Source organism: Penicillium daleae, assembly GCF_028827525.1.
Source record: "Penicillium daleae strain IBT 16125 chromosome Unknown utg000008l_segment0_segment0, whole genome shotgun sequence".
NCBI classification, from domain to species: Eukaryota; Fungi; Ascomycota; class Eurotiomycetes; order Eurotiales; family Aspergillaceae; genus Penicillium; species Penicillium daleae.
The window spans coordinates 1,754,851-1,782,586 of record NW_026623156.1 but is presented as its reverse complement, the minus strand read 5'-3'; the positions used below and the strand labels follow the sequence as shown (position 1 = coordinate 1,782,586).

General features: G+C 49.2%; 10 protein-coding genes across 10 annotated transcripts; 5 read left to right on the top strand and 5 right to left on the bottom strand.

The window, feature by feature from the left end:
- Window positions 1-15: 15 nt before the first annotated feature.
- On the bottom strand, window positions 16-1,091 carry N7458_009278 (uncharacterized protein; the record flags this gene model as incomplete). The annotated part of the gene is made up of 2 exons (XM_056912660.1): window positions 16-992; window positions 1,055-1,091. The coding sequence occupies 2 exons, from the start codon at window positions 1,089-1,091 to the stop codon at window positions 16-18; spliced, it is 1,014 nt and encodes a 337-aa protein (XP_056761509.1).
- Window positions 1,092-1,656: 565 nt separating this feature from the next.
- N7458_009277 (uncharacterized protein) lies at window positions 1,657-2,835 on the top strand (the record flags this gene model as incomplete). Its single annotated transcript, XM_056912659.1, has 1 exon — window positions 1,657-2,835. The coding sequence occupies one exon, from the start codon at window positions 1,657-1,659 to the stop codon at window positions 2,833-2,835; it is 1,179 nt and encodes a 392-aa protein (XP_056761508.1).
- Window positions 2,836-4,358: 1,523 nt separating this feature from the next.
- N7458_009276 (sugar porter family MFS transporter) lies at window positions 4,359-6,395 on the top strand (the record flags this gene model as incomplete). The annotated part of the gene is made up of 8 exons (XM_056912658.1): window positions 4,359-4,502; window positions 4,585-4,699; window positions 4,752-4,927; window positions 4,996-5,440; window positions 5,512-5,885; window positions 5,942-5,997; window positions 6,052-6,160; window positions 6,216-6,395. 8 exons carry the CDS (start codon window positions 4,359-4,361, stop codon window positions 6,393-6,395), a joined length of 1,599 nt encoding a protein of 532 aa, XP_056761507.1.
- A 486-nt stretch (window positions 6,396-6,881) lies between these two features.
- On the bottom strand, window positions 6,882-8,463 carry N7458_009275 (MAK1-like monooxygenase; the record flags this gene model as incomplete). Its single annotated transcript, XM_056912657.1, has 6 exons — window positions 6,882-7,403; window positions 7,468-7,618; window positions 7,685-7,803; window positions 7,854-8,200; window positions 8,263-8,337; window positions 8,391-8,463. 6 exons carry the CDS (start codon window positions 8,461-8,463, stop codon window positions 6,882-6,884), a joined length of 1,287 nt encoding a protein of 428 aa, XP_056761506.1.
- Window positions 8,464-9,094: 631 nt separating this feature from the next.
- N7458_009274 (Short-chain dehydrogenase) lies at window positions 9,095-10,283 on the top strand (the record flags this gene model as incomplete). Its single annotated transcript, XM_056912656.1, has 4 exons — window positions 9,095-9,182; window positions 9,244-9,903; window positions 9,957-10,091; window positions 10,147-10,283. The coding sequence occupies 4 exons, from the start codon at window positions 9,095-9,097 to the stop codon at window positions 10,281-10,283; spliced, it is 1,020 nt and encodes a 339-aa protein (XP_056761505.1).
- Window positions 10,284-11,044: 761 nt separating this feature from the next.
- N7458_009273 (MFS transporter/GAL4/fungal specific transcription factor domain-containing protein) lies at window positions 11,045-15,682 on the top strand (the record flags this gene model as incomplete). The annotated part of the gene is made up of 7 exons (XM_056912655.1): window positions 11,045-11,873; window positions 11,928-12,183; window positions 12,243-12,853; window positions 13,344-13,453; window positions 13,515-13,609; window positions 13,678-14,344; window positions 14,396-15,682. 7 exons carry the CDS (start codon window positions 11,045-11,047, stop codon window positions 15,680-15,682), a joined length of 3,855 nt encoding a protein of 1,284 aa, XP_056761504.1.
- Window positions 15,683-15,712: 30 nt separating this feature from the next.
- Window positions 15,713-18,557, bottom strand: N7458_009272 (Zn(II)2Cys6 transcription factor; the record flags this gene model as incomplete). Its single annotated transcript, XM_056912654.1, has 6 exons — window positions 15,713-15,987; window positions 16,068-16,268; window positions 16,320-16,573; window positions 16,624-17,046; window positions 17,103-18,418; window positions 18,471-18,557. 6 exons carry the CDS (start codon window positions 18,555-18,557, stop codon window positions 15,713-15,715), a joined length of 2,556 nt encoding a protein of 851 aa, XP_056761503.1.
- A 1,164-nt stretch (window positions 18,558-19,721) lies between these two features.
- Window positions 19,722-20,450, top strand: N7458_009271 (basic helix-loop-helix domain-containing protein; the record flags this gene model as incomplete). Its single annotated transcript, XM_056912653.1, has 1 exon — window positions 19,722-20,450. The coding sequence occupies one exon, from the start codon at window positions 19,722-19,724 to the stop codon at window positions 20,448-20,450; it is 729 nt and encodes a 242-aa protein (XP_056761502.1).
- Window positions 20,451-20,799: 349 nt separating this feature from the next.
- N7458_009270 (uncharacterized protein) lies at window positions 20,800-22,302 on the bottom strand (the record flags this gene model as incomplete). Its single annotated transcript, XM_056912652.1, has 1 exon — window positions 20,800-22,302. The coding sequence occupies one exon, from the start codon at window positions 22,300-22,302 to the stop codon at window positions 20,800-20,802; it is 1,503 nt and encodes a 500-aa protein (XP_056761501.1).
- Window positions 22,303-23,957: 1,655 nt separating this feature from the next.
- On the bottom strand, window positions 23,958-24,212 carry N7458_009269 (uncharacterized protein; the record flags this gene model as incomplete). Its single annotated transcript, XM_056912651.1, has 1 exon — window positions 23,958-24,212. One exon carries the CDS (start codon window positions 24,210-24,212, stop codon window positions 23,958-23,960), a length of 255 nt encoding a protein of 84 aa, XP_056761500.1.
- Between the last annotated feature and the right edge of the window lie 3,524 nt (window positions 24,213-27,736).

The following is a 27,736-nucleotide window of genomic DNA, read 5'->3' as shown; positions in this document are numbered from 1 at the left end:
ATGCGTAGACACTCCTCAAGAGGTGTCCATCCTCTCATCCGGCAGCTCCTCACCTTCCTCGAGCTCATCTGATAGCTCCCCTGCATCATCAGCGGTGACCTCACCCTCGTCCACCATGTTGGTATCTTCACGATCCGTAGAGCCCTTCTCACCCCCTGCACTGATTGCCTGCCGAAGTGGAGAGGCGGCACCCGTTGCACCAGAGCCCTTCTCGACTTGTAACCGGCCACTCTCGTCCTGGCTATGCTGCGACGGTGTCATGCTCTCACCTTCGGGGAGGGGGCTGTTGGCAGCACTGAGCTTGCCTTTCGAGGCAGCATCGCCCTCATCGCCATCTTCGCCCTCCTGCATACCCTCCCGTCGCTCAACTTCTTCCTTCTCATCACGAATCAAGCGGCGGAGCTGCATTCCTTCCTCGACAATCCGACCAAACTGTTCTCTCCGTTCCGCCCACGTCGTCGCGTAGTCTTTGCTCTCCTTCTCCAACTCCGTAATCTCCATTTGCAGTTTCTGCAGATTCGCCTGCTGGTCTTCCCGCGGCTTCAGCAGGCGGTTGCTGGTAATCTTATCCGCAAGGTCATCATAGGTCTTACGCAGGGCAAGCAACCTTTGCGCTTCCTCTAGTTGACCGCGGAGCTCGGTTGTGTTCTTGCGCACCGACTGCATCGTATCTAGGATGGCTAGCTTCTCGGTCACGTATCGTTGGCGCTCCGCCTCATTGCTATTGAGGAGGAATTGAATGCGGGCAATACTGCCTTCGAAGGCGGCGAAGTCGAGTGTTACATCTTCGCGAAACGTGCGCCATTCTTCGAGTCGTTTTTGTAGTTTCGCTTCTGGGCCTGCGTCCGCGTTGGCATCGGTTTCGTCGGGGGGAGGCGTGAGTGGAAGGGAGGCATTGGAGACGATCAGCGAGTCTGGGTTGAGGAGACGTTTGGAGATGCGCTTGAAGGGTTTCTCTTCGACGTTGAGAAGACGCGACTTGTGGAGGGCGTCTGTGACAGCTGGAATGTCAGTCCTGAGAGGTGGTTGGCATGGGGGTGGCATGGGAACTGACCTTCTTCTGGCTGGCCCAAAAGCCCGTAGGAGGCCATCTCGGGACCGAGGAGGTAATTGAATGGACTACCGTAGCTATGATCAAAGCCCCGATGGAAGCAAATAGCTGTTGAGAGCGATACAGCGAGGGCGATTGTCGCGGGGGTGCACTGGTGAGGGGAGAATCAGAAAAGTGAAGCCGAGCGGTCTGGCGACCAACCCCAAGAATGCAAAGCTGCTTTCCCCGGACATTCCTGTGCCCAGCAGACCTGCGACCCGCAATCCACTTGCCTGATTCTCTCTCTCTCTCTGTCTGGAAGTCTACCACCACCCCCCAGTCTCCCAGAGATCTTGACATTCGAACATCCAAAGCTTGTACTGTAGCCCCGTTCCTCCATCCTTACTTGGTTCCACCCCCTATTTACTTCGATGATGACCGGGTGAGAGTACTACGCCGCGCTTCGCATTCGACCCGCGCGTCCTGCCCCTCGTGACCTCAGGACCATCGCGCTGCGCGGCTTGCACCCTGATGGAACTTGTCGCTCGAGTAGCTGTGACGAGCGTCTCAGTGGCTCGGTCGTTTATACCCTTCTTCCAGTGGTGCGCGGTCTCTATCTCGCCAACATGACGGAGATGTACTCGGGACTCCATGCGGGCCAGCGCTTTTCGTCCTTGGAGGAGTTCAAAACGGTGATTCGAAGCATATCCGTCCGACAGCATTGGGAGCTTCGTGTCATTCGAAGCAATAAGAAGAGTGTGGTGATTGGCTGTCGATCCTCGGCCAATTGCTACTTTCGCGTTGTTTGTCGCTCAAACAAGAACGCGACCTATATTACCAGCCTTCAAGATAGCCACAGTTGCCGAAGAAGTGCTGATTCGCCGGCTGCGACACCCGCACGGTCTGAAGCCTCGCACGTTCGCTTTTTGCTGAGTGAAATCCCGAAGCTCTTCGACATGAAGAGCCGAATCAAAGGCCAGGATGTGGTGGACGCGGTCAAACGCTACCATGGTTATGATATCTCCATGAGACAAGCACAACGCGCATTGACTAAATTACAACCGCGCCAGGCCGATATGCAAGGCGAAAATTCTTTGGATATGGACATGAGTACGGGCGACCAGCAGTCGCCTGGGCCGTCCCTGGCTGAGTCGCCAGGCGAAGTGGGACCGTCCTACCGAGATATCTCAGAGAGCCGCTGGCTTCCAGATCATCTCCCATCCTCACTTATGGACGAAGCATCTGTCAACCCTGCTGGGTCTCCAGACCCTGTAGCTGCACAACCACTACCGCCCCCAAGCGCCCATTCTGTCCGACCTCCTCAGATTCCACAACCACCATCCATTGGAACACCCAACCAGTCCACACTCAGCAATGACCCCCGCCCTATAGTCTCACAGCAAGTGGTCGGATATCCAACGGCTACTCCCTTGTCCGTTGCAGCACCTGAACATCCTAAACCACCGGGGTATCCTCAGCGCAATGATCACCCAGCAGTTCCCCAGATGATTCTGACCAACTTCAAGATTGAGTTCACCTGTACCACCTGCGGCTCTCTTAACCAGAGCTTCTTCCCAAACCAAGGAAATGTCACTGGACCAGGGTACATGTCTCATCATCCGATGCCTGATCAGGCTGCTGTTCCGAGACATCCAGGCCCTACACCCACGAACGTACCTGACGGTAGTAACAATGAGGTTTCAGAGGATGGTGGGTATGGTGTCAACGCTCTCAATGCGCGTGTTATGCATAGTGCATGGGCTACTGGAGGGTTAGGGGTTCCCATTGGTCCGGCGAACTCCTAGTTGTTGAAATGGATACCCCCATCCATTTCTCTCGTTTGCCTTGTTCATTCGGTATTCTCTATTGATCTCTGATTTCTACTCATAGAGGCATATGAAGCCTTTGGATTGACATGAAGCGTATCTTTACCTTAACAACCATGATTGTCAGACATTTTTTAGGGCGATGCCCGGCTTTTCTTTATTTGATACATCTGGAACCAGGCCAGATAGTTCTATTTCAGGACTGAAACTTGAGATACAACTGAACGTTGACCTTCAGTTAACTCTATATTTACATATCCTTATTCTGCGAGCTGGATTGGTAGCACTCGGACTTCACTGGTTATGATGACGACGAGACATGACAGTTGGAAATTGCTTGCTTCTTTTCTATGTGATACCATTCATGTGCTTTGCACTGGCTTACCCCTGCCAATTATTGGATTGTTTGACCATGTTCCAAGTTCTTTCCTCTTCCTAGTTTGCTGTACCTGATCGGTATATAAACAAAGGCTTCTCAGTAAGAAAGGTAAGAGATATCTTTACCAGTCGTACTTTCTCGAAACCTCTGTCATTACATACCTGCTGAACAGGAGATTGATTCGAAGATCATAGTCCTGGCATTCTGTATCACAGACGTGTGGGAACTTCCCAGTGCTGGATCCTAGGCTCCTCCGAAAGGATTCATCAAGAGCTTTTATTCTGGCCTAAGAGTGTGCCTAGTATTAGCGAAAGATATGATCAGCCAGTGCATTACAGTATTGAATGTATAATTCTCCTCCACTTCCCCAGAATCCGCTTCGGACCTTCTCCACATCCTGCACCAACACTGCTGATCTTCCCCACAACAAAACCACGCGTACAATGACCTTCTCAAAGCTCATCAAACACGAATTTCCCATCACAATGGAAGAAATCCAAGCTGTTGAGATTATAGGTCCGCTTTGAAAAGACAATAAAAGCCACGCGAGCGCCACGACATGGGGCCAGTCCCGCGACCACTGCCCTCCCAACCCCTCCCAGCACCAGTGCCACCAGCAGCTTGAGCTCGCCAACACAAAGGGGCTAAATTCGGCAATGAAACAGGGGGCTCAAGTCCCGAAGCTCTCAGAAAAGGCGAGTTGCCGTCACTTAGCCTGCAGCCCTTTCATCGATCGGTTGAATCCACCCGTCCCCCAAGCCTTCTCCTCCACCAATGAGCTCGCTCCTTGTTCCAGCATGACTCCTCCCCATGGGGAAGCTGGAGAGTCAATCCTGTGTTGGTCGTGCTAGGACGAGCTAGGCCGATCGATACCTGTCATGACATGAACCAGCTCCGCATGGCCCCACAGGAGACTTGGGGAAGACTTGTGTCGAGGTGTACGCGGAGCGATGAAGGGGTACATCTGGGGATGGGTTTCGGGCTAAAAAGCCCCCTGGTCTGGCACATCTGGGGAAATTGAAGATCCGCTGTATATGTGGATTTGGGAATTGACTGACTCTGAAGAGTTCGATTTCATTCTGTTCTTTAGGTGGAGCGTATACAGCACGCATCACTCACGACCATGAGCGACAGCCAAGAGAAAAATGGCCTTCGGCTGCATTGGAAGTCGTTGGCGGCTTGCTCGCTGATTTCCATGTCGCCGTTTCAGTATGGAGTGGATTTTACTTTGATCGGTGGTTTCCAGGCCATGATTGGATTTTTGAAGGTAGGTATCACTTTGCCCAGAGAGTTCTGATATCTTGATTGTCTCTATGGATGACAACTCTGACTTTCACCGTTTTCTATAGGTCTTTGGAGAGCCTTCGCCCAACACTTCAATTGGATGGAACATCTCTTCCGAGCGCCAGCAGCTGATTTCTTCGCTTATGACCTTGGGTGCCTTCGTAGGATCATGCTTAGCTGGTATGATCTATGGCTATGATTGACCGGGAAATGGCTAATTCGATAATCCCAGGACCCATCGCAACCTACATCGGCCGGAAGTCGTCTTTGTATCTTGCAGTCCTCCTGATCTATGTTGCAAATGTTGTTATGATGACCACCGATAGTATCGGCGGTCTGTATGCTGGTCGATTAATCATGGGGCTCGGAAACGGTTTCTTAATGACATTCTCCCAGTTGTACATCCAGGTATGTCAGCAATTCTGGATATCCTCAATGCAGGAAAAAGTACTTCAGCGGACTTACATTTATTCCAGGAATGCTCTCCCGCCCGCTACCGCGGCCTCATGCTAGGCGCTTTCCAATTCTGGACTTCCTTCGGCTCCCTTCTCGGAACAATTGTTGACAACTTCACCGCGAAGATAGACGGCAAGAATAGCTATATCATTCCTTTAGGATTGGTATTTATTATTCCCGCTTTCTTGTGCGGTGGTATGTTTTTCATCCCCGAGTCTCCCCGCTGGCTGATGCAGCATGACAAAGTCGAGGAAGCACGCAAAGCGCTTGTCTGGCTCAGGCCTGATCAGGAAACCGTGGACAAGGAGATGGAGGATATTCAGACTGCGATAGAACTAGAGCAGGATATGGCTAATGGTGTATCGATTTGGGACATGTTTGCAAACCCTGTCGATCGGCGCAGAACTATCCTTGCCGTTGCCGCTGTGAGCACTCAGGCTGCTTCTGGTGCTATGTTTATGATTGGTGAGCGCTTTTTTACCCTCTTTCGAAAAACTAAAAAGACGTTCGACGAAGAAACTAACAAGAGCCCCTAGCCTACGGAACTTATTTCTTCGAAATGGCCAATGTCGGCAACGCCTTCGAGAACAGCTGCATTCTCACTGCAATCGGCGTGGTCGCCATCCTGATCAACATCGCAGTCATCACTCACATTGGACGCCGCCGACTCTTCTTGACAGTTGGATTGATACTCTGCGGATTCAGCCAGCTTATTGTCGCAGTTGTCTACACTGTTAACCCGGGTACACTGGCCACTGGGAAAGCCATTGTTGCTCTTTCCGTTCTTTTCATCTTTGCATACAACGGCATGATCTCGACCTATGCTTGGGTCTCGGGTGGAGAGCTCCCCTCTCAGAGACTGAGATCTTATACCTTTGGGCTCGCGGCGGCAGTTGGATTCCTAGGTGCTGTGAGTGAAATAACCCTTGACTCATACGTGTACGCATGCTAATCATCTCCACTTAGTGGTTGACAACCTTCACCGCACCCTACTTCATCAACCCAGACTCTTTGAATTGGGGGTATGCTAGGATTCCTTATTGCGAGACGTTGACCATTGCTGATATTCTGTGCAGTCCAAAGTATGGGTACATTTGGTTCCCTTCCTGCCTCGTCGCCGCTGCCTTTATCTACTTCTACCTACCTGAGGTTAAGGGTCGGACCCTTGAAGAGATTGACGAGATGGTATGTCTCCACAATCGTATTAACCACGGCAATCTACTGACACAGACGCTCACAGTTCGAGCAACGCCTCCCAGCTCGGAAGTTTTCCTCTTACAAGTGTGTTGGTCCGGCAGCACTCGAGCAGAGGCTCAAGGCCGAAGAAAGTCTGGCACATGGGGAAGTTGAAGACAACGAGGCCAGAGATTCAGGTGATTCTGAGAAGGTTGCCACAGAGACTATTGAGAACAAGGTTTGAATGAGCTTCGGGTGACACCTGATCTGGATCAGTCGGCTCACGGAGGAAAGTCAGTGTTGGTAGTGGTTATAGCACAGATAGTAGAAGTGTAATCTTGACACTTGGTCCCACTGAGAGTATTGTCTATTCTATCCAAAATTTATTTACTACCATCAATGGGTTGTGTTCCTTGCTTTCAGTTATCCAACCGACATGATTAATATAACGTCGTAGCCAAACCCTTTTCAGTGAGTCTGTGCAGCTCTCACTAATTTTGTTATTCTGGGAGGAGTTTTCAGACATTGTCGGCAGTTGAATTGCAGTATTGTTCTAGCCCAAGATACCTTACTCATAGTCTTCAACAATTTCCAAGTGAAATACGGTTATTCCTGCAAAGAGCAATTATCTTGTTTCAAATTTTACATGACAAACACAAACCGAGACAAACTATCATGAAAAAGACCCCCATGTTCTGAATCTATCCCGATCTAGTTGCTATGGAAAATATCACTGCAATTGCTTAGCCACCTCGTCATATGTTTCCTCGGCATTCTTTTCAGCGTCAAACTTGAACACCCAATCCTCACGAGGAAGCTGAATGGATGCCGGATCTTTCGCAACTTCATCCCAATCCGCCTTATGCCACATATCACGGGTAGTCTCACCCGTCTTCTGAACGGCCCTCACACGATCATACCGGATCTCTTGGTACGCACGTACCGCAGTAGAGATGTTTCCCTTTCCACCCCGCTTCAGACAAACAGCTAGTACCACTCCATCTTCCATTGCTTGCGTCGCACCTTGGGCGGATGTGGGGAGGAAGGGATGCGCCGAATCACCAAGCAGTGCGATACGCCCGTGATCGCTCACCCACCGGGGCAGTGGGTCTCTGTACACGAGCTTCCAATCGACTACCTCGGGTGTTTTCTCGACGATGGCTTTGCAGATTGGATCCCATCCTTCAATGACCTTATATACGTCTTCGAGCTTGCCCGGGAAGGACCAGGATTCTTCGATATCGGCTTCGTCCTAGTGTTTGGAAACGACTTGGTTAGATTTTGGGAAACAAGTAAGAAGCCGAAGGATCGCCTACCTTGTGAGTTAGAACCCAACAACAGTCTTGCCCGTTCTTAATGGTCGAGAAAAGGAAGTGCACATCAGGCCCAATCCAGCCATTAAATGTGTCGCCATTCTCGCAGAAATGTTTCGTTCGCGGATCACGAATCATATCCGTGTTTGAAAACCTGATTCGAGTCCTTGAGTTAGAACATCAATCGACGAGTGTCGAATAGTATGTGTGATTGACTCACCATGCGCGGTATACAGCATATCCACTCGACTTTGGCTTGTCAAAGTAACCTAGAACGAGCTCGCGTGCCTTGGAGCGCACTCCATCGGCCCCAATAACAACATCTGCGGTGACCTGAGACTGATCAGACCTTTGCGTCACATCCACATAGAAGGCTAGATAAGACGAACCCTTTCCCCGCTGTCAAGAATAATTCCTGCCTCGTTTTCGTCCTCGAAATATTTCGTGACTCTTTGGCCAAGGTGAATGGGAATGCCCAGCTCATCCTTGGCATAATTGAAAACAACAGTGTGTAGCTCGCCTCGGTGACCATTGAATGCTGGCGCCTCTGGATCAGCTGGAGGGGTGAGCTGCGTGTGTACAAGCTCTCCCGTCCACTTGTGGATTTTGAAACCGTGGTCTTTCAAATTAATGCTGAGCGGCCTCAAGCGATCTGCGATAGCTCCGTTTGACCAGCGTCGGTAGATGCGACCTGCGTTAGGACCGAACGAAATGATGTCGCCCAGGGCCTTGGGCTCTGTAGATACATACTCAGGTTAGATAATGGTCTCGGTGCCTGCTAGGATATGTGTGAGTTACCTGGAAATGACTCGTATACTTCCACGGTGTGTCCTTGACGGTGACACTCGATTGCAGCTGTCAAGCCACCAAATCCTGCTTCTTGTCAGATCTTTCAAGTAGGAACATATGAGGTGGACTTGTCCTACCGGCCCCGACAATCACGACCTTGACTCCCGTTGACTTGGCTGTTGAGCCGTTGGATGGCTGAGGGACAGTCATCTTACACGGCTTGTAGATTGTGTGTTCGCAATATTGAGAAGTTCTCTTGCTTCGTTGCAAAGTACGTAAAACGGGTGTACAAGGTGATTTCCTTCAGTCTAAAAACTACGTCAAGTCTTTATTTCCGACGGGTCCTGGAATAACCCCAAGCCAGAACGGCTACAATTTATATTGACAACTGCCGAGCACTATACCAAATGCGTCATCAAATGAGGGCTCGGTCATACTTACCGGTTTCCCCTCACCAATTACCAGCCATGCTTTTGCGACATACAGTCGGAGACAAAGTGGAGAGAGCAACCCTGCGGGGCCTCGGGATCCGTCCAGCCAGATCGATGAAACTGCGTGACTAGTCATTGACGCCCCCGCATCCCCGCAGCGACGAATGTCGATTATCACGAGCGATCGGTTGGATGCTTCCTAGCGAAATGAAATGACAGGCTAAGCTGCTGTGGAGGGTGCTGGTGGGAAGACTTACTTTGTGGGGCTGTGATAGAGTGCAACAATCATTGCGGGGCTGTAGCTGAAACATTTCAGATTTCGGCGCAAGATAATAAATATAGTCTCGAGACATAGAACAGAAAGGATAGTAGGGATAAGGAACATTTCAGACAGTGACAAGGACGTTACAATGGCTACGACGAATTCAGAGTACAACGAAAAGACCACCGCAACAGAAGTTGCGAGTGCATTTGCGAACCAAATCCGAGGTAAAAATGGTCAGTCATAACCCATCGTTTCCCAGAACTGATCAAAAATAGATATTGACTAAGGTCCTAGTGGTAATCACTGGTGTCGGCCCCAACAGTCTTGGTGAAGCCCTTGCATTGGCAATTGGGAGCCAACAGCCTGCCAAATTGTTTCTGGCGTCGCGCACAGAATCCAAAGTCCAACAAGTTGCCGACAAGGTCAAATCGCTATCACCAGGCACTTCAATTGAAGTAGTGGCCTTGAACCTTGCATCTCAAAAATCGATCCATGCTGCCGCATCGAAGATACAAAGCCAAGCCGATCGAGTGGACATACTGATTAATAACGCTGGTATGATGGTACTGGAAAAGGAGACCACTGAGGAGGGCATCGAGATTCAGTTTGGTACCAATCATATCGGACATTTCCTCTTCACGAACCTGCTCATGGATCAGCTGAAGCGTGCCGCTAAATCCTCGGAGATCGGGTCGACTCGAGTCGTTAATGTGACCAGTGCTGGACATCGTTTGTCACCTCTTCGCTTCCATGATTACAACTTCGAGGGCAAAGAATTGCCTCAAGATGAAAGACCCCCTGATGGCTTGCCTCCAATGTTTAGTCCCACTGCGGCTGGGTATAATGGATGGCTGGCGTACGGACAGTCCAAGACAGCCAATATCCTGTTCACCGTCTACTTGACCCAGCACCTGGCATCTGCTGGCATTGTCTCGTATAGTGTTCATCCTGGGTGTAAGTATCTTTCCAAGGTTGAGTTTGAGTCTCTCAATACTGACGGCATGAAGCAATTTGGACCGGTCTCAGTCGAGGCCTGGACGATAGTGGATATGAGACCTTGTCCAAAACTAGCAACTTTTGGAAGACAGGGGATCAAGGTGCCGCGACCATGCTCGTTGCTGCATTCGACCCAGCTTTAAATGGTAAGTCCTTGGCAACTCGGCTTCTCTTTGTAAGGATATCGCTAACCTACTATAGCTGTCTCTGAGCCATCAGCTGTTTATCTCAGCGATTGCCAATTCGCAGAGGCTGTGCCACATGCTGTGAATGTTGAAGCTGCAGAGAAGCTATACCATTTGAGTGAGGAGCTTGTGGGAATGAAGTTTCCGCTGTGATGTCAATTTATGATCAGTGCGATCGAGAGATCCGATCTCTGAGGTCCTGTCCTAATGGGTGCAAAGGGCATGAGTATCGACTTCCAGCTATTTCTGAGCGATTATCGCATTTATCGATTTGTCAACCCATCTAGACAGATTTCACACGGATTTATTTGTAGTTTCCTGAATAAGAATTCCTTATTTTATCTAAAAAAAGCTGCCAGGCGACGTAGCAATTTCTCGATTCTAGACAATCAAACCTGTTCTGCATCGGCAGTCCGATCGGACGTCCGAAAATGTGGACCCACTTTTCCAGCCAATGATATCGAAAGCTGAGGCGGAACTGAGCCGACACTGCTTAAGATTGCCTCCCACCGGTATAGGATTAGGACAAGATGAAGGACTTTTTTCTCTGGCGTCGGAGTCATATCCGACACCAATTCTGTACGGCGGCGAAACTCTCCAATCGAGAATCAGGACAATCTGCCGATGAGCCGGATGACAAAATAGCAATGAGACATTGCAAAAACTTCTCTCGATAATTCTTGATTTCTTCTACTATTTGATATGACCTCGTTCCCACCATTGCCGTTGATTTCATTATCGTTGTGTGGAATTGTTCATGACAACTTAAGCTTGTGCCAAGCCCTTCCGAAGTAGATTACAAGCTCGCTCCATACTACTTGATCAACGTGCATTCCCCCCAATTCGAAGACTCTGAAACCCCAGTCTGATCAGACACAATCTACACGAGCCCAGAGCTAGGGTCCGGGATAGCAATGAATCGGCAACGTGCTGCCGAGAAGGCCTTGCACGATCAGACGAATATTCTCCCGTTTGGGCAACTCATGGTCGTGTTTACAGGCCTCGCAACATCTCTGGTGATTACATTCGTTGATCAAAATGGAATCAGCGTAACATTGCCTACGATCGCTCGGGATCTGGGTGCCCAGGATACAATTTCATGGGCTGGCACTTCATCTTTAATTGCCAATACCATGTTCACCGTGCTTTATGGTCGGCTTTCAGATATTTTCGGCCGTAAGGTCGTCTATCTGTCTGCACTGGTCTTGTTATGCATCGCAGACCTCCTATGTGGGCTTTCTCAAAACCCGGCCATGTTCTACGTGTTTCGAGGTCTGGCTGGTGTCGCTGGTGGTGGTGTTACCTCTTTAACTATGATCATTGTCTCTGATGTGGTCACTTTGGAACAACGTGGAAAATATCAAGGTATATTGGGTGCGTCACTCGGCGTTGGAAACATCATCGGGCCGTTCATTGCTGCGGCATTCATTATGCGCTCAACGTGGCGCGGCTTTTTCTGGATGATCTCTCCACTAGCTGCGCTATCTGCTGTTGTGGGATACTTCTTAATCCCGAATAATGCACAAAACGACCGTTTCCGAAAGAACATCTGCCGAATTGACTGGTACGGTGTGCTGGCTTCATCTATTGGTATCATATTCATTCTGATTCCAATTTCTGGCGGTGGATCGTATTTCACCTGGGATTCACCCATGGTGATCAGTATGCTCATCATCGGAGGCCTATCGTTGATCGCTTTCGCTTTTATTGAGTGGAAAGTGGCTTCCTTGCCCATGCTGCCTAGTATGTGGTCCTATCACCAGTTTCATGATGAGGTTCTTACTGACATGGATATAGTTCAATTTTTCAAAAACCAAGTGATCACCGCCCTCTTATTGCAAAGCTTCCTCCTCGGAGCAGTGTACCAGACTTATCTCTACTACTTGCCCCTTTATTACCAAAATGCTCGTGGCTGGTCCCCCATCGTCTCTGCTGCTATGACAGCGCCCATGGTGGCTTGTCAATCAATGGCTTCTATTTGCTCTGGACAGTATATCTCTCGTCTCAAACGATATGGCGAGATAATTTGGGTGGGCTTTGGCCTCTGGACGTTGTGAGTGCTTACAAAGAGCCGACTATACCTTTTTAGAGGCAAAGCTAACAAACATCCAGGGGCGCCGGTCTAATGTTGCGCTTCAACAATAACACACACCCAGCCGTCATTGCAGTTTGTGTCGGTATCTCCGGCCTAGGAATCGGCTTCACATTCCAGCCGACCCTGGTCGCTCTACAAGCACACTGTACCAAATCGCAGCGTGCTATATCCATTTCTAATCGGAATTTCTTCCGCTGCATGGGTGGTGCGTGTGGTCTGGCAATCTCCGCTGCCATCTTACAAGCTACCCTGCGATCAAACCTTCCGTCAGAATTTTCCTACCTGACGCATTCCTCATACTCGCTTCCATCGCGGTCTACATTGACAGACGCTCAGTGGACGTCGATCCTGCTTGCATACACCAAGGCCTCCCACGCGGTCTTTATATTGCAAGTTCCGCTTATTGGCGTTAGTTTCCTTGCTTGTGTTTTCGTCCGAGATAGGGGCCTTGAGCGACCGAAGGAGCCCGAAGAGATGGAAGAGGAAAAGCGAAAGGCAGAGCAGGCCGAGAGAGATGCTGAAGCAGCTCTACCAGAGGAATCGGAGAATCGCGGCGCTGAAAATAAAGAGATCACTGACCGATGCCAGTCCGTGTCGACTCTTGTGGAGCCATCCATGCCCCCATCTCGTGCCGAGCCAGAGCTCTCGGACCTTGAAGAGAAGAAAACTTCTGATAAACAATAGGGCTCAGGATCAAGGGACAATTTGCTATCGTTTGATCATTTTATTGATTTGCATCATATCTGCATTGCACCATTTCATGGCGTTAGATACCCAGACGCATCGCTAAAATTATGAATATCATACCCAAAATTAATTAATCAAACGAGTTACATTACGTGTCCTTCTTTGTACAGATGAAATTCGAATAATCAACAAAAGTAGCTTGTAGTTGGCCTCGAAAACACATAAGTTCTTATAAGGCCTAAGGTGGTATGTACCTTCCCATGTCTTGGCACTGGGGGCCATCATCGTCTTCGGTTCTTCCTCTGGCCTTTCCATCAGCTTTCATCCCCCATGCGCCGCTCCACGATTCACAACCCTTGAGGAGCTTAAAGAGCCCATGTATTTCCCCTCCGTGCTGCCTTGTACCCAGCAATGAGCCAAGATGTATGCAGCCGGCCACAGTCCGGACTCCTCCAGGCAGACCAGTCCCGCTTCGAAAGACCATAACCCCCGGAAGCGTGGGAGAACCGCGTGCACTCGTTGTAAGACTCGAAAACAAAGAGTAAGAAGCCCTCAAAACCGTGCAGCTCTGAGGATAAGCCCGCTGAAAGACCTTACACCAGTGCGACAACGAGTATCCAACTTGTTCCAACTGTCTGAAGGCTGGGGTCACGTGCGACAAGTCCAGCGTGCGCGACGATGGAGACCGTCAGAATGAGTAAGTCTAAACGCAGCAGAAGCTCGATATTTTACCTGCGCAGGATCATCTGCTGATCAATACCGTAGCTACACGCGGGCCCTGGAAGAAAGAGTCGCTTTTCTGGAAAAAAAGCTCGGACAGTCCGAGTCACCGGCGAGTTACAATGCAGGGGCTAACGTCGCACAATCGGTATGGTCCCCTCAAGGGGGCCAGACAACCTCGCAGACAGCAGCCTCCGGTCTAGACAACAATCCAGTCGGAGAAATCGTGGGCCTCCTAGCTCTTAGCTCCTCCGAGGCTCCAGCCTATGTCGGTTCGAGCTCCGGCCTAGCATTGGCTACAAATCTAGGAGAAATGGTTCAAACCAGCGTGTGGAACCAGTTCATCTCGAGGACACAACCGTATTCAAATACAGGAGCAAATACAGGCTCTCAAAATGCTACAGCTTCCTTGCCAGGATCGTCTCAGCAGGTTGGCAGTGGCTGCCGGAATCGGAGTAACGTGGACCCTCCAACGGATGAGATGGGGTCCAAGATGCTTGAGACATATTTCAGGCGACTCCATACACGGTATCCGTTTTTGGATCGGAATCAGATATGGAAGATGCACGAGGATCGATGGCGATTGGCAAAGGCAAAACGCGAAGATTTGTCACGGTCGGATCGATTTGCTATATTCAAGCTGAACATTGTTTATGCGATCGGTGCCACGATGCTCCAGCTTAGCGAGAAGTATGCATACACTGCTCCCGAGGTAAGACGAACACACCCAGAAAGATAAATCCAACCACTCATTGAGATCCAGCGATACTACACCACCGCCTTGCAGTACGTTCCTACGATGTGCGAGGCCCGGTCTATCGAGAACATAGAGGCAATGGTTCTTCTTGTTATATATCATCTGCGCACCGCATCAAGTCATGGGATGTGGTACATGATCGGACTCGCGATGCGCACAGCCATCGATCTCGGTCTTCACCGAAAAGCAAATGAGATCAATATGGATCCTTTTACTGCTCAGATGCGAAGGCGTCTGTTCTGGGTTGTCTATTACCTGGAACGAGTTGTGTCCATGTCTCTCGGCCGTCCATTCAGTATCTCTGACCGAAACATTGACCTCGACCTACCACTAGACGTGGATGATGATATCCACGACCCTGCGCTTCTAATAGCCCCACAAGACCCAATGAAGACGACAAATCTGACTTTCCCAATTTATCTTTTCAAACTACGCCGGATTGACTCGCGTATCCAGCATAAAATCTACCGTGCTGACCGACCTCTTTCCGCGTTACGGCTGAAGATGGACCCCTTGTACCTTGAACTCGAACAGTGGAAAGAATCGGCCCTCCAAAGGTTCAGTGGCTCGGACCTAGACTACCCTATGCTCCATTATAATAGGGCCGTGAGACTCTTGATCCAGCCTTTTCTCCCTATCCTCCCTATGACCGACCCCTACTATCATATTTGTCTCCAAGCTGCCGGCGAGATTTGCCAATCGCATAAACGTCTTCACCAAACCCTCGAATATGGGCATTCCTTCCTAGCGGTGCAGACTGTCTTCATGGCGGGTATAACCCTGCTATTCGCTCTCTGGACACATACAGATCAAATTTGGTCCGTTCGAATAAGCAACGACATCCGCGCCTGCTCGACTGTGCTTTTCGTTATGGGCGAGAGAGCAGCATGGGTGAAGAAGTATCGAGACGCATTTGAACTCTTGGTCAATGCAGCTATGGAAAAGCTGCAGGGAAATGAGACCGCGCGGAATGCAGGCATGGCCGAGCTCATGACTGCTCAGCACAGCACCGCGTCTTTGAATACTACTGTGCCCGGCATGCCAAGCGTTGAAAAGTTTCCTTCGGCGAATCTGACGGGGCTAGCGCCCGAGACAGCCGCCGCAACAGCAACCGCGCCTCAAACATACCCAGCGGATGATAGTGATGATGCAGTTAGAATGGCTTTGCAACTTGCGCCCTGGATTGACCAGGACCAGAATGACCCCTTGTGGATGCCAGATTTCGAGACTCTAGAAACCTTGTCCGGGACGTTCTGGAGTGGAGCCGATACGACTCTTTTTGACGCGCTATGATCAGATAAAGCTCCTATCAGAATTAATCTCTCAGGGAATGTCAGGAATATCAGAGAACCAGCTGGCGAGATCGGGCAGATCGAATCTTCCGAGGAATCCAAACTCCTCCTGGCCCAGACCCATCTCATCCCAACTCATGAATGGATGGATGTTGGGAGCATGATTGGATCCGGGGTCCAGGGAGCTCGATTCTTCTGACATGGGATCTGCAAGTTGAATAGAAAGAGCTTGCTGCCGAGCACTTCGTTCATATGCCTGTGGCTGGGCGGGTGCAGACGTGCGAGATCCTTCACTTCTCGGTGCCACTAGTTGTATGTTAGTCTCCAACCAGTGATTATGCAGATCCGAAAAGACCCAAGCAGCATCGAGACTCTACATGACGTACCTGTGTAGTTCTGCATGATATACTGGTGGGTAACCTGTAGGAATTGCAGAGAATTGCGTGCGGATAAACTAAAAGATGCCATGTTTGTTAGGATCTCCTCGCATCTCTGCCACGCGGTGTCGACGGCCTGCATATCGACCTGGTCCAGGATCGAGCGACAAGTGTAAGACATGATCAGTACGAAGCCGGCAGTTGATGTATCTATGCAGTTGAGTCAGTCTGGGTCCATTTCAGAGGTATTTAAAAACGTACAGAAGCCATTGTACCACCACGCATCTGTCAGCGAGGTCCTATATGTCTCGTAGACGAGCGAGACCAACTCCATGGCAGCTGTTGCACAGGCCGCTGCGCAGTTAACAGACATGGAAGAGTATATTACGTTCTTCTCCTGTCGTGGGATATCCGTGTTTGCTTCTGGCCCGGTTTGTCGTGCAAGGCCTGCCCGTTGGTCTGAACAGAGTTGTGTGAACATAGGCCGGTATAAGAGAAGGCGAAGGTGGATAAACCTGTAGGAGTCAGAAAGAACACAAGCAGAATACAAAGTGGTTTCCGTTACCTTGCACGAAGAACATTACGCTGGCGCTTGAAGATGGATCCTTGCTGACTCGTAGAGATGTGGGATGCTTGTCCGTTGGTCCAATTTAGGACGGAGGGGACATTTGCTTCATATGAAGATAATTTGTCGTCAAGCTCCATGATGACATCCAGGCTGCTGTGTTTAGAATCTCGGAGCGATGCGGGGCGTTGAAAATTCGAGTGACTTTGCCAGGTATTGTAGATGTCAGACAGAATGGATTCGAGAATCTTGTAAAGCTCAATAGTGGAGACATAGAATGTCATGTATCCAAGTTGATGATCACAAAATTGGCCGCTGAGCTCGCATGGATCATCTGATTGGGATTGGGGTTCCATCACAGGAAGAGGCGTCGGTGAGACCTGGGACGTCATACTGGGTCGACCAAAGGTCATGCTCACGATCCTATGTTAAAGAGGTTAGACATGGCATGTGAATAGGTGTTCAATATAGACACTAACATATCCATGATTACACATCCGTGCCAAGTTCGCCGCCGAATTTCTTTTTCAAGTGGTTTTAGCGAGGATTGAGTCGCCGTTTCATGCAAGCCTAGACCAAGCGCAACCCGACACGCAACACCGATCGCATTCCAACACCGATTCGGATACGGCGTACTTTGGAGCAGTAGCGAAATGATCAACAAAGTTTGAACGACCCCTATCGTACCGGTATCTAAAAGGTCAAGACCAACAAATCGTTTGGACCGGAGGAAAAAGGAGTATGCGGCTGCCTCCCTCTCTGCTGCAGGAATATCAGAAAAATGACATCCAAGACTGAATATCGCGTTGAGTGCACAATGAAACACTATCGACTGATGTCCCGAGTCAAAGGTCCCTCCGAGTCCGATGTTGAGTTCAGGCAGCTCTGGCTTGGCCCATTTACTGGAACCCCAAAGGTTCTCATAGGCTTGTTCGAAGCTGGGACGATGGAAGAAGGGGTATAGACAATATACTCGGTCCCAAAAACATTCAAGAAGATGGTCTGCCAAGGGCCGTGGAGGCAGGGAATAGTCATCAAACTGGAGACCGGTAGTGGGAAAGTTGATATCACGCCACAGTCCTGCATCACCATAAGAACCTCCTGGAGTATCATCTTCTTTGCGCTTCAAGGCCTGCAAATATGACCGTATGGGAATTGAATCCCCGGCGAGCCGCATGAAAGACGCTACGGATGAGTTGCCATAATATTGATCTCGTGGAGAATCGGTGCATTCTCCATCATCGCCGGCGGAAATTGCCCCCATCGCCGTAACGTTTCCATGTGAGTTGAGTGAGGGTGACGGATAGACATTTCCCGAACCTGGATTTTCCAGTGGGGTACCGGCTACATGCCCGGATGATCTTCTGGTTGCTTGGTTGGAGTGCATGGAAGCTCTAGTCGTCTGTTGAGGTGCGGCTGTCGGTGAAAGAATTGACGCCAAAGAAGGGTGTCGGAAACCGGCCAAGGATGCTGTCGAGCCCAGTCCCAGGAGCCCTTCGGCCGCTACGGAAGTCCTGGACTCTGTATCGAGTGTCTTAGAGGACGACTGTGGCTCTTGAGAAGCACTTGGACCTCTACTCTGTCCTTCCTGGATATCATGGGATGATGCTCGAGGAACAGAAACCCCGTTACGGGCACATGTTTCCTCAAGCTCCCGAATTCGGTCATGCAGGACCTTGAGATAAGCATCGTTACTCGCAGAACGTGCATTCTCGATCTTGTATACACATTGTTCAATTGCATAGGATCGTCGAGCACAAGGCCCACAGATCGGCTTCTCTCCATCACATCGTACCTGCGATACGCTATCAACAATAGCCCGTGTGAGACTAGTTTTCATAACAAACCTTTTTGTCTCTGCAGGTCTCACAAGCTAGCGCGATTTTGCGACGCCGGGGAGTGCCGCGTTTGGTAATGTTACTTTTTGAGGACATCATGCTCCAGACATGGCCGATCAATGTGCATTGGGGGTAGATTTGTTGCCGGCACCGCTGAGGACGAGCGACAAGGACCAATGAGGATCAGTGGTGGCGAGCGAGCTACTGTAACTTTCAACAACGGGAAAGCACATTCACGGATCGGTCGAGAACAGACGCTCCGACTCGTGGAATGATGACGGGGAAGGGTCAAAGGGGAAGGGCATCGCCGGGATAGACCCGGATATCATCACGTGATATACCCCGGAGTCGGGGGAATTGTAAGATTTTGCAGATCACACATGCCTAGGGTTTTTGTTGATTATATATCAGTGATTCAGAGTTTAGCATTGTTCAAATGAAGCTAGAGTGCATTTTGCCAGTATATGGCGAAGGTTCCGCAAGGATAGTTTTCCTTTGTTGGGGCGGGGCTTCGGAATGCACCCGGACTTTCCTCGAACTATGTGGGGGCCCTTGCCTGTCTAGGTATGTTGGGGAGAGCTATAGAAGATGAACCTGTCTCGCGCCGGTAAAGTTGCAACAAGAAATAGTACTGTAGGATAAAAAATACCTTGCTGTGAATTTTGCATCCATTTGGTTTCAGTACATGTAATGCTGGAATCAGCACCTAAATATCCCCTTAAACTCAACTTCTCCCGCACTTCGCAACAGCAACGGAACGAACATACTTGCGAATTTTCAAGAGCTACGCACATACTAGAACGAAAAAAGGCAGTGTAGCCTTTCAGAAATCCTGCCACCAGGCTCAATGGTTTGAAATAATCATCTTACCATACTGGAAGGCGAACGCGGCAAAATGTAACCATAGCTCTCGGGAAGCACCCGAGTCAGACAGACGATCCGGGTCCAAGCCGGTGTTGACGTATAGTGGCAGCCTGTCATCTAGCAAGCCTCACAAGCCGCCTTCATTTGAATTTAAATCTATAATATCACAAGGAGTTACCCCCTGTGCTCGAACTCCGGGGCATCCGCCGCCTATACTTATCTTGAACGTGGTCCCAGAGAGTGAAGAATCTAAAGCACACGACACGATACATCAACACGACCAAGCAAGCACAGCGGAGAAGCCAGCCTAGCGCCTCCATATCCTTCACCATATAACTCACTTTGATTTCGAATACAAACGACACATATCAAATTCATCAGTCAAATACATAATCAATGCAAACCGAACACCAACCTCAAACCCACGTCCACGACCAGCATGGATGTTGTTCCGGAATGGGAACTCAACAATACACACCAACAACACAACGCATACCCCTAGATAGAGGTCTACAATGGGGATCTGATCCAAACTTCTGCTACCACGGCTTCTCCTGTCCGATCGGAAGCTGGACCGAAGAGCGCCTCGTCAGGAATGCAATGCGGAACATGGCCTACATGGCCAGCAGCGTCAAAGCAGAGTTCAACCTCGACTTTAACATATCCGACTACATAAACGACCATAGATCCGAAGAAACGGACGTGGTTCGATTGAACGGGTTAAATTTCTCACCCACCGAGAGAGCGGATGACCTTCGCAGTCCGACGCCGCCATCCACAGCCTCGCCGTCGAGCACATCAAGTCCTAGAAGGCAGGAGGTAGATTTGCAGCCGCCAAATAAGAAGAGGAAGTGTGTGCAGAAGCCTGGGCAGAAGTTGTGTCATTGTCGCTCGGAGAAGAAGAGGAGGGAGGCTGTTAGCCAGGGATATCGGGATCTGTCGCAGGTTGTGCCCGGGCTGGAAGGTCAAAATTTTACGAGAAAATATGTTTTGAATGCGACGGCACAATATTTAGAGCAGCTTTTACATGGAAATGAGGACTTGAAGAGGCAACTGGGTGAGATGACAGATCAAGAAGAGAAAGATATTGAAAAACTGTTGCTGGGGTGCGAGTCGGAGGTATGACTTGGTCTCAGGGTTATTCAAAAATCACGCGCTACGATATGGAGTTATAAGGATTGTTTCAGAATGGGCTTCGATAAGCTATGTGTGGGAAAAGAACAAGGAGTTAAGGTGTTATTTCTATTGCTTGGAACATATGGGATTCAGAACAGATTAGAGTAATAGACAACATCACTAAATTTTTGTCAAAACAGACTTCAAAGCACGGAATACACACAAGGACAATACGAATATGGCGGGTAAACCGGTTGAGCGATATGCGACTTTTAAATGGAGATCAAACAGACTCTAGTGCATGTTGAAGTACACTTGTCTATACGAAAAAACCGACTCTCGGAACTGCGCCGCGCGCTCACTGAGATTCCGTGGCAACCTCATCATCTTCTTGCTTCAGGCGGTGTTCACTTGCATGTTTCATGAACGACAACAGCCGCTGACGACGGTAGTAAATATTTGTCAAGTCTACACGGGCGCCAGCCTCTGCGTCATTCTGCCCCGTGATCAGGATCAACATGAAGAAAGTTTCAAGGATACTGGGAGGCACGTTCGAGATCAACTGTCCAGTCAGACTCCAGCGCATGGCACTAGATGCAACCAAGCAGCCGATGGTGACGATGAAGCCGGCGACGACCATGAGAAGGTGGGAACTGACAGCATCCATCTTTCGTGAGACCCGACGGCTGAGAGACGGGGCTTTGACATCCTTCACGGCAGGAATTGGGACGGACAACCCGGCGAACAGTGCCATGTCAAATGCCTCTACATGGCGAACCTGAGACTTGGTATTCTGATGTACCTTGTTCTGGACATTGCGGAGGACGAAGCTGTCAAACAGTCCGACCAGCCCGGCATAGGTCCCGATGAGCAGCCACCAGGTATTGTTGAAATGGAAGACCGGGCCGACGGCTGCCCAGGTGATGATCACTGCTATGAGGAATAGAATTCCCACGAGTGTGCCGATGATATCGGCGTAGTAGTAGATCACCTTCTGGAGGTAGTTCTCTTTTGGCGGGACATTGACTTCAACAGGATTTGGCACGTCGTCTTCGCTAAGAAGACGAAGCTCACTCTCGAGAGTGGAGTCGAGCCGGAAGATTGCATCCAAACAAGTGTTGGTATAATCGGCATAACATTCCCGTAGGCAGGCAAGGAATGCAAAAACCAGGACCATCAGAGCGGACGTGGCATCGTTGATGTATAGCTGCCAGCGATTGGACCAGTTGCACTTTGGACCAAAGCCAAGCCAGATGAAGATGCAGACCCAATACATGCCGACTGTGACGATATGGCCAAACTTCTTCGCCGAGAAGATGATGCACCGGGCAAACAGAGTCTGTGTACGCAACCCGTGGTCCAGAGGCTCCAGTGGCTCGTCTTTACACTTCTCCGCCACTTCTCGAATCCCCTCTGGCCCCAGCTTATTCTTAACTTTGAGAAGCATGCGGTGGTGACTATTGCAGCGCGATTGGATTTTGACCATGGCCTCACGCTGCTCGGTGTATTCACGAAGAAGCTGTCGCATCAGGAGGGAGTCGAAAACATAGCACAGAATAGCCTGGACATCGGAGATGGCAGCTACCCAGACATCCGAGTCGCCGAAGCGAATACCCATCAGGGCCCAGGTCAAGAGGCCACTAACAATAACCAGGAAGACGGGAGCGGAACCAGCGAATCGCACAAGGGTATCAAGCCAGCGGTCCACGAGGCGGGAACTTGCGTTGACCCTGTATCCAGATACCTTCTCAGCAGCCACGACGGTATTGATATCATTTTTCGCATATTGTACACTTGCCACTTGCTGTGTCTCCGCAGCTCCTTTCACCTCGCACAAGAAAACGGGCTTGAAGCTCTTCATTGTGACTCGCTGAGTAATTGCCAGCAGGATGTTGGATCCGATACAATGCAATCGCGCAACGAGAGTTTTCCTTCAAGCCTTGTTGGCACCCGTGTCAAATTAAGGTGGTCGAGTCTCGTCTGCAGATACACGAGAGAGTCTCAGGGCAGCCAGAATGCCGAGGGTAGAGGAAGCAACGGAGTAGGGAGTGTTCATCGAGCGAAGATCAGCCATTCAGAGTCAACAATCAACACGATGTGTTGTAGGAGCGTTGGAAATCGTCGAAAGGTGTTGGTTAGAGCAAGAGTGAAGAGGGAGAAAAAGAAGGGTAGTGTTTGAGGGAGGAAAATAGAGTAAAATAGAAGGAAAGAACGGGAAAACTTTGCTGCTGCAAATAAAGTGGGATAGTAAATCCCTCAGTCAGACTCATTTGGGAAAGACAGCGTAGCCATGCTAAATTGGCACACTCTGCAGAGGATCTGATGCGGCATTTTCTACGTGCAATAATATGCTTGTATGTAGTGGGTGACCCTCGAAGGCCCACCTCGTGTTTACAATCAGTTACGAATTTTCTATGAACTAGGAGGGAAAATTATCATTTGGTGAAGGAATAAGGGAAAATAAAATCTGTGGTTGACCCGCGTGGGTTGGTGTCGGAACAATGACGAGGCCAGGCAACCACAATTCGATTAAAGTTGGACGGGAGCCAGCCCTACCAGGCCCTGATTCTGACCTTTTCTTTCCTTCGTCAAAGCTCCAGAGTTTTCTAGGCATGGTACTCGGCTTTCACCGCTGTTTCCAGACGTCTACCAACCATGGATCGCTTTCAAACAGGCATGGTCTCTTGAGTATAGTATTCGCGGGCCGTATAAAATTGGCGCCGGGGTTTGTTGACTCTACCCAGTTGACTCAAGTAGATCCAGACCAACCATCACATACTATAATAAGCATTGCTGAGACTATAATGTAGCCCACTATGGGCTGGGTGTAGGCTGGTGCGAATTGGTGGCTATTGTCTGTGCTCGGAAGATAGTTCGGGCCCGTCGAACCTTATCAACAGACACGACCAGTACGGAATCGCTAGCATGATTCGAGTGCCCAATTGGGACTGGCAATCTTTGGGTTTCGCCGAGATACCCGACTCACGGACTATAGTTTATTTCCCGATGCTTTACTAGATTTTCTTGGCAGTATCAATATTATCTTAATATTGTACCTAGTGTAGGAATGGAAGGTGCATAATAAATACACTGATCATACCGTCAATTGCACCGTGCAAAACAGGCAGATATCGTGTCCAAGAGGCAACATAGCCGAGTTTGAATAGATTTTATTGGATAGTGAAAGGCCTTCCTCAATTTCATTCAATCCAGTGCTATGCCTCAACGAAAGGAGATGTAAGACTTTGCATTTGCTCGCTATTTGTGTATTGCATCGGAAATTTAAAAACAACCTAGCAAAAAGAATGAAAAGAAAAAGCCTATATCGGGACGAATGTGCAAAATTTACCCTCGTTGGGGGATGAGCCCTATCCACATTTGCACAGCCTGAACTCCGCCACCTTGCCCAGCGCCGTCGAAAAACCGATAACGATCTGTACTATCCTGCTAGATTGACGTTCAGAATTAACTCAAATATCCTATAATCTCCATAGCTCTGGAATAGGTTATATACCTTCACAGGATGCCGCCATCACTCGAGTTCCAGCAGAATCCTCGTGGCTCACACAGGTCCAGAAGAAGGTCCTCTATGTCGAGTTCCGAATCTGCATGGGAAGATAGGAGGCGATCGGAGGGGGTTTCCAGACTTTGTTGCAGATGTCGGCGCTGCTGCTGGCTCGGTGGGGTTTCGAAACGCTCCTCCAAGGTGGCTGGCTCGGTGGAGACGGTATGGATGGAGGCCGTATCGTCGTCTTTTTCAGCTAGAGTCATGCTCTCATTATCTCCACAATCCTCCTCCTCTCCACTCTCTTCGTCATCTGCTTCATAATCATGATCTTGTGTGCCGATGGTGGAGAGGCAGGGGCGGCTAGTAGATAATGACTTATTTGCTGCTTGGGGCTCAGGGATCGAAGCTTCGCTTTCAGTTGATGAGGTGGCGCCCTCGTCTTGAATAGGCCGCGCAGTTTTCCGGGTGGAAGGTATGATGAGTTGTTCGAAGGGAGATAGGCAATCAAAGATAAACGAATATTTCGGAATAGATGCCAGAGATTCGAGATAGAGAGTTCAGATACGGAAAGACTCGTTTCTGACATGAAGTGATGAAGTGAGAGAAGCTCTCTGGGTGCCTTCCCTCTCGCCTTCCACTCGCCAGAGAAGCCCTGCGTAGAATCTGCTATCAACATGCTCTCACGCTGGGCACCATTGGTACTTCAGTAGTGGAAGGGCTTCATAAAACCGACTAGCAATTTCACAGTATTGTTCTTCTAGACCTACCTGCCAGAGTTTCCTACAAGTGACTATGACTATTCCACTGAATGTTAAAGTTAATCACTCTTGACATGAAGCCCTAGTGGTGTACACAAATTGATTTCATCATATTAATTCATTTGAGTATGGTAGTCGGGGTTATGAAAATTTCCACGGGCGAAGATATACTCATCATGATCATCAGAGTTATAGGCTCGCAAAGAGTAATTACATTATGTTGGCAATCAGGTCAGTTTATCTTGTTTCTCACAGACAGAAGACGACCATAACCATATAGGAGTTTACAATACCAGTTCCCTCAAAACCAAGCAAGATATGCGCAGATACATACACGATGCCACCAGGTAGCAAAGAGGTTGGTTAAACATTCAACCTGCAGGTTCAAGCTCCTTAGACCGCAAACGTGGTAATAGATGATATTGCAAATATGAACAGAACTGTTCCTTTGTCTGTGATGCCCGGATAATCAGAATTCATTGTTGCGTATGCCAGAATTAGATGCTTCTACTTGCGGGTCCCTCCAAGTCAAGTAAATTGACAAGTGATGCTTTAACTTCATATTCAATTTTTTAACCGATGGACGCCCGTAAATGATTCTCCTATACGGGACAGTGATAATAATAGATAAAAGATAGCTAGCTCTAAACCGTAGGTAACACCCAAATATTCCTGCTATCCACCCCCTCTGCAAAGTTCTAATCAAAATCCGTGCTTCCAGTATGACGGGTGATGAGAATCGTGGAATACCTTAATAACTTGGCGGATGTTCTGCGCGCGAGTGATCGAAGACACGTCCGGTTGAACACATTAAAGTCCTCTTGCACCGTATATGTCGTGTGTGTAGGTGCCAAATTGACGAGCCCTCCGACTTTTCAGCTTCGGCTGGTTCAGCGCATGGAAGGGAAAGTTTCCAAGGCGCGTGAGCTTTTGTTTGCTTTTTTTCTTTCGCTGGCAATTTGCATTGCACTTCTTTGTCCGTACGCGGCGGACGAGCTTGGTAGTGCCTCAGTGATTCTCTCAATGGCCTTGGCTTTTACCCGTAATTGGAGTATCTGGCCGCCCATTGTAGGTGGAAGGTCTGGATACTGGCCTCGAGCGGTAATGTGAGAATCACACATGTATGATGACTACTCCCATGGTCACGGGGTAGATCCTCGTGCTTCAGGGCTTTTTACAGTCACGGTATGAAATGTGTATGCATAAAGGTATGGCCATGCTATTCATCAGGGATGAGGTGCAGATGGAGATGAGGTGTTGGAACAGGTTTTATTGTGATTGGGGCGATTCGATATCTGGAATTGTGTCATGCACCAATGGGTTGGTAATTAGTCGAACTTAACTATGAGAGCGACTTCATGGGTAGTTCAATCTCGTTGGATCCCGCGGCAAGAAATGTAAAGACACACAGTTTTTGGAATGGTCAATGCGGCTTTCGGGTAATTATCTTCTTTAGTGCCTGGAAATTGGAGACATGGACAGTCAGTCTTTATATAATATTTCAGGTATCCAGCCAGACAGGTAATAGAGAGCAATCTGAGTATCAATGAACGGGTAGAAGAACTCACATGTTGGTCATTGATGCCTGCCATCAATGTGGTAAGTTTCCTCTCTGGCGAGCCAGCCTATCCATGAATCGATCCATCGCGGTCTCACAGGGTAAATCGCTTTCTAAGTGCGCTGTCAATGCCGAATTTGTAGAATAGGATATCCAGCTCCTGTCCTTCAACAAACAGTGGACACCACTTTCATTGTCTTGGCATTGAGATCAGACAACATCAGGCCCAGTAAAGGTACCCAGGCCGGGGCTGAGTCGTTGCCACGGTAGACCAGGAAGTAGAAACCCGTATCCTGCAGTACGAGTGAGTCCTTATCAGAATATTGACGCAACCAACTGTCAGAGGGGAATTTAATCAGTCACTGATTTGAACGCGCGGAGGATTCATCAATAAGGCCAGGGTAATAACGCACAGGGTCAGAAGGACGAGAGGTAGAAGTGGAATTATTCGGTTAGACCTAGATGATGGCTTCTTCCGGATTGTTTCCTTGGTTCCAAATCTCATCCTGTTCAATGATGAAAATCTGTGTTTGAGTTCCTGAAATAACCGAAGAATGATTTACTGCCCCGTCGAAACCTTTCATCTCCTCGTAGGCGTGGCGAAGTCCCCGATGGTAAATTGCACCACTGCCAGAAGTTTACAACGTAATAAAAGATGTCGGAATAGCATTTGCCCAGCGATAGAATCCACGTGTTCTATTCTTCCCCAGTCAGCCAGGCTTACTGCATATCTAGCGAACGACAGAAACCCGAGAGACGCTATACGTACTTCAACCCGATGTATACAAAAGGCATGTCAGAACAACGACCCGAGCACAGATCATGACGACGTTGGAGATACTTGCAACATAGCCTGCTATTGTTGGTTAACCTCTCATGAAAAGGGGAAAAGCCTTGACAACAGGTCAAGGCGGAGTGCGTTGGGAAAAACTCACGGAGTCCGGTTCCACCAGCTTTCAATGCCACCACCCTCTACACTTTTCGTCATGCCAAAGGACCATTGATACTCAGTGGTTTCATTTTGTATCTCTCCATTCCTGGAACGAGAGACTACCATGCAGTTGGCGTACAGGCACCGAGAACAAGGATCCACTCGTAGCTTCGTTCATGATAGGGCGCTAATCGCGCCACTACGCAGAGGAAGCAGGAAGGGAAAAGATCTAGCAGATTCGAAGCTAGCTGAGAAGATGCTAAAAGGGACGAAGAAGGAAAAGACGAAGAAGCAGGCCTAAATAGGCCTCGAAAGGTAAGCACAAACGCCAAGTGCTGTCCTGAAATCCTCCATCAGTTCAGGAGGTATTGCTGTGGTCAGGTTGCTCATCCATTCTTCAGGCCGTTCCTTCATTGTCGAGTCATGCACAAACAGCGGATAGACAAGGCTCAATCCAAAGATGCAGTGTAATATTCAGATGCTGGTATTGTGAGAGACCAGTCTTAGTTGGCCAAGGTTATTGAAAAGGATCAAGTCGGA